The sequence below is a fragment of the Pangasianodon hypophthalmus genome, chromosome 8 (assembly GCF_027358585.1).
Source record: "Pangasianodon hypophthalmus isolate fPanHyp1 chromosome 8, fPanHyp1.pri, whole genome shotgun sequence".
NCBI lineage: Eukaryota > Metazoa > Chordata > Actinopteri > Siluriformes > Pangasiidae > Pangasianodon > Pangasianodon hypophthalmus.
Genome location: NC_069717.1, coordinates 13,979,863 through 13,983,630, shown reverse-complemented (window position 1 = coordinate 13,983,630; position 3,768 = coordinate 13,979,863). Strand labels below are relative to the sequence as shown.

At 39.1% G+C, this 3,768-nt stretch overlaps 1 protein-coding gene across 1 annotated transcript; it reads right to left on the bottom strand.

Moving 5' to 3' along the window:
- Positions 1-538: 538 nt before the first annotated feature.
- Positions 539-3,326, bottom strand: mpeg1.1 (macrophage expressed 1, tandem duplicate 1). Its single transcript, XM_026924367.3, has 2 exons — positions 2,842-3,326; positions 539-2,526 (listed from the first exon to the last, which is right to left on the bottom strand). Exons 1-2 carry the CDS (start codon positions 3,295-3,297, stop codon positions 820-822), a joined length of 2,163 nt encoding a protein of 720 aa, XP_026780168.1. The 5' UTR covers positions 3,298-3,326; the 3' UTR covers positions 539-819.
- Positions 3,327-3,768: the final 442 nt, after the last annotated feature.

Sequence of the window (3,768 nt, the reverse complement as noted above, 5' to 3'; positions counted from 1 at the left end):
TCCATAGCTTATTTGAAATATACATTATAGCGTATGTACTAAGGTTAACTAGCTGTTGGTCTTCTGTAGCTACTTAAACTATACTACATTTTTATTACCCTTGCATTTATTACCCTTGCATTGCATTTCCCCACTCACCTTACAAAAGGTACTCATCCCCCACTACGTCCTGGGCAAAGAGACAAAGTTTGTTCTTGTTTTAATTGCAAATTCTGTATTTTATTAATGAAAAGCTGGGCTGTGTTCAAAGTTAAGTACTGATTTATACAGATAACGCCTTCAAAACTGATACTGCCTTGAGTGAAACTATGATTTATGGTTGGAACTTCCTAGGTACTTTCCAATTTCCTCATTCTAGATTGATTTAAGTTTATGGGTTTAAACTTGTTAACCTGTTGAACATGTATCATATATCACATGTTGTTGACGTCCTCAGTGCAGTATATATATATATATATATATATATATATATATATATAAGAAAAGACATGCTCTTATTTTCTACAGAAATTTTTAATAAAAACAAAACAAAGTCAAAATGTTCTTAATTTAAGGATCAAGATACATCATAATTTCTGTAGATGATAAAGGTACACAATCACTATAAATCAGATTAAATGTTTTAAAAAAACATGTTACAATAGTTCAGTGTTCTGATTTCATTATCTGATTTTGTGTGTAAATATATTATATGTAAAAGTACAATAACAAAATAACTTGCTTAATATAGAAAAAAGCAGTTAGGTTATAGTCATTAGATAATGTTCCATTACTGCTGTACACCATTTTATAAGTATTTATTGCACAGGAACAGAAACACTATGCCAAGAGACTCTGAGTATGATCATCAGTCAGATTCTCAGACTGTTGCTCTGTCTGGCTTTCTACAGTAGTCTCACACAGTCCGTCACTTTGAATCTCCTCATAGCCTCGACTTCTTCTGAAAAGAAGAAACTTCTTCCTCTTTCTCACCACTAACACTGCTACTGCCACCACAAGAGCAATCAAGGCTAGAGCACCAAATGCAATGCCAACCGTTTTTCTTTGTGACTGAGAGTCATCCTCAAACATTTGGGACATTTTTGCAATGTCCTCAGGCTTGGCCACCTTCCACATCTTTGTGTCTTTGATTCTCACCCAGGCTTGGTCTCCTTCAGTCATCACAGCTACAGTGTTTGTGACTATCATACTGATCACTGGAGGTCTTGTAAAGGGTGGGAGGTGGATGGGAAGTAACTCACCTCCAGTGAAAATGCCTGACTGAACGCAGTACAGTACCTGACATCCATCGCTTATGGCAACGAGATGTTGGCTAAACTGTGGTGGGCAGTGTGATTGTCCTCCTGCAAGCACATTGGTAGACTGGCAGCTAAAGAAACCTCCAAAAGGCACAGAGAATCTTGTTGCTGCCTCATAGTCATTGCTTAGACAGATCATAATACCACTGGATAAAAAGTTTAGGGCAAAGAAATTTGAAGGACAGGATTTGGATTTGGTTAATGGATTTTGTAAAGAAGGGCCAAATAGACCACCAAAGAGATATCCAGAGAATTCTGGAGCTTTATCATTAGTAGAACACCAATAAGTTTCGACCTTTGCACGTCGAACATAATACACATTTCCGCATACAGCTTTACAGCAATGGAAAAACAACCAGCATGAATGACATTGCTGGTGGCACTCATAATTATTATATGGTCTTTCCTGCACTTCAGAGCGCAGTAGTGTAGTGATGTATGGCTGTTGACAGCTATACGAGCCAGTGGCTGGGTTTTTCACAGCGAGTTCCTGGCAGATTGCATCTCCATCCGGTGTAAGTGGAGTACACTGTTGGTAAACACCACCAAAGCTAAGGTTGGTGCTTGGACCTTCACAGGATGCATCATCCACATTTGCTTGGAAGTTGAAATTTTTGGAGTCTGGTTTAACACACCCAGGATAGGTATTAATTTTGTAGTAACGATCTATTGCCTTACGCACATACAGAGCTAGTTTATTTACAGTCGGAAGTGGGAGGTCTGGAAATGTTGATGGGTTGAGAAAAAAATTTAGTGGTAATCCACTACGGTCAATAGCAATTAAATTGTTTAAAGTGCTCTCCTGCCATTTTTGTAGAGTAATGCCAGGATAAAACAAAGCCCCCCCATGACTCATTGTTATGGAGTATGTAATATTACCCTGGTAGGCTTTAGTTTCAGATGTTTCTTGTGACTCCTTACTGCCAATATCAAATTTAACTTTGTTAAAAAAGTTGGCACCAGCAGATGCTGTGACAGACGACTGAGAGGACTGTGCATCAGAAACATAAGATGATTTTAAATAGTCCTCCTCTACCAAAGTAGCACCAGCATCCACACTTGTGATAACATGTGTACCAAAATCAAGCACCATCTTTTCAGACAGATAGGCTGCCAGGCGAGTTTGGTTGTTCTCAATGGCATCTGCAATTTCCTCAGCCTGTCGGGCAAAACGTGCATCCAGAGTGAAATCAGGATATGCCTTTACTGTGTACAGATGGTTACGCACCTGCAAAAAGCAAAAAGAAGACGATAAATGGAATTGAAATGTCTGGAACTGCTGCATTTGCTGGTTTTAAGGTATATGTTTCATCTTTCCCTGCAGTGTTTTGATTAACTTAGTCCACTGCTTTCACCACAGCCTCAGGAGCACTCTGCTTACACGGCAGGCAAAAAGACCTTTGTCTGAAACTGTTTCTCACACACACAAACCATTTATATATACATATAATCGCGTGTGTGTATGTGTGTGTTAGCTAAATCCTACTGTTGAACTCCCAAAAAAACAGGGCAGCTTTAGTATGGATACCTTAGTGGACCTTACCTGTACCCGAGCTGTGACTGAATTATCCTTCACTTGATGGGTTTTCATGCGTTTGCTCTCACCAGAGAACTTGCCATTCACCAATTTGTCGAAGGAAGCCTCAACATTGATTGACCTCGAAGTGGAGCTTTTCTGTTCAAGCCATGAGCTGATGATCTCAGAGTTCATCTCTACTGAGCTCACCTTCTGCGGAATGACAAATGTCTCGTCTGGAATGAGGTAGATGCCATCCTCTGTGGTCTGGCATTGTGAATAGCTTAGGTTCATCACTCGACCCATATCCAAATTGCGCAGGTTGTCCCAGCCTCCACCAGGGAGAACCTCGAGTGCTGGTGCACTAAGGTTTTTGCGGCACTCACGAAGCCCATTGCTTGAACGAATAACAGCATGAAAATCAGCAGTACTGATAAATGCAAAGATAGCCAATAGAGAGAGAGAGAGGTATTCTGAGCCCATGATTTTCAGGAGAGACTGCTGTGAGTCACAGCTCTATCAGCATTATACACTTGTCCTCACGTGATGGGCGGGTCTTAGTTACCTTAGTCTGAGAACTTTCAAACACCTTTTTTTTTTAGTTTCACTTCCCAAAAGAGTCATAAGACCTTTAACCACATCCACTTCATAACAAAGTTCTGCATATTTGGCTCTTAATGCCTTAATAATTTGGAATGTCTATCTAGGTTTTGTGTAACCTACCAAAGTCACTTAAAAATATGTGATCAACATAGTGTTTTTAAAATTAGTAGAATGAGGGAATTATTAATATTAAAAACAAAAGCTGAAATCCTCAAGGACAACAGCAATGTGTTATATGCTAACAGCAATATAGGCTTTTGTGGTATTTAGCAAAATATAAGTTTGATTTGCCAAATTGTTTATTAAATCTTATATGTGTGCTTAGAAGATTTGAGAGTAACTGGTATGGAG

Bases quoted from the DNA above. Each gene is read 5' to 3' on its own strand.
- mpeg1.1 (XM_026924367.3), bottom strand. From the start codon at position 3,297: ATGGGCTCAGAATACCTCTCTCTCTCTCTATTGGCTATCTTTGCATTT. The intron at 2,527-2,841 runs GTAAGGTCCACT...TGCTTTTTGCAG, and splicing joins CAGTCACAGCTCGGGTACAG to GTGCGTAACCATCTGTACAC.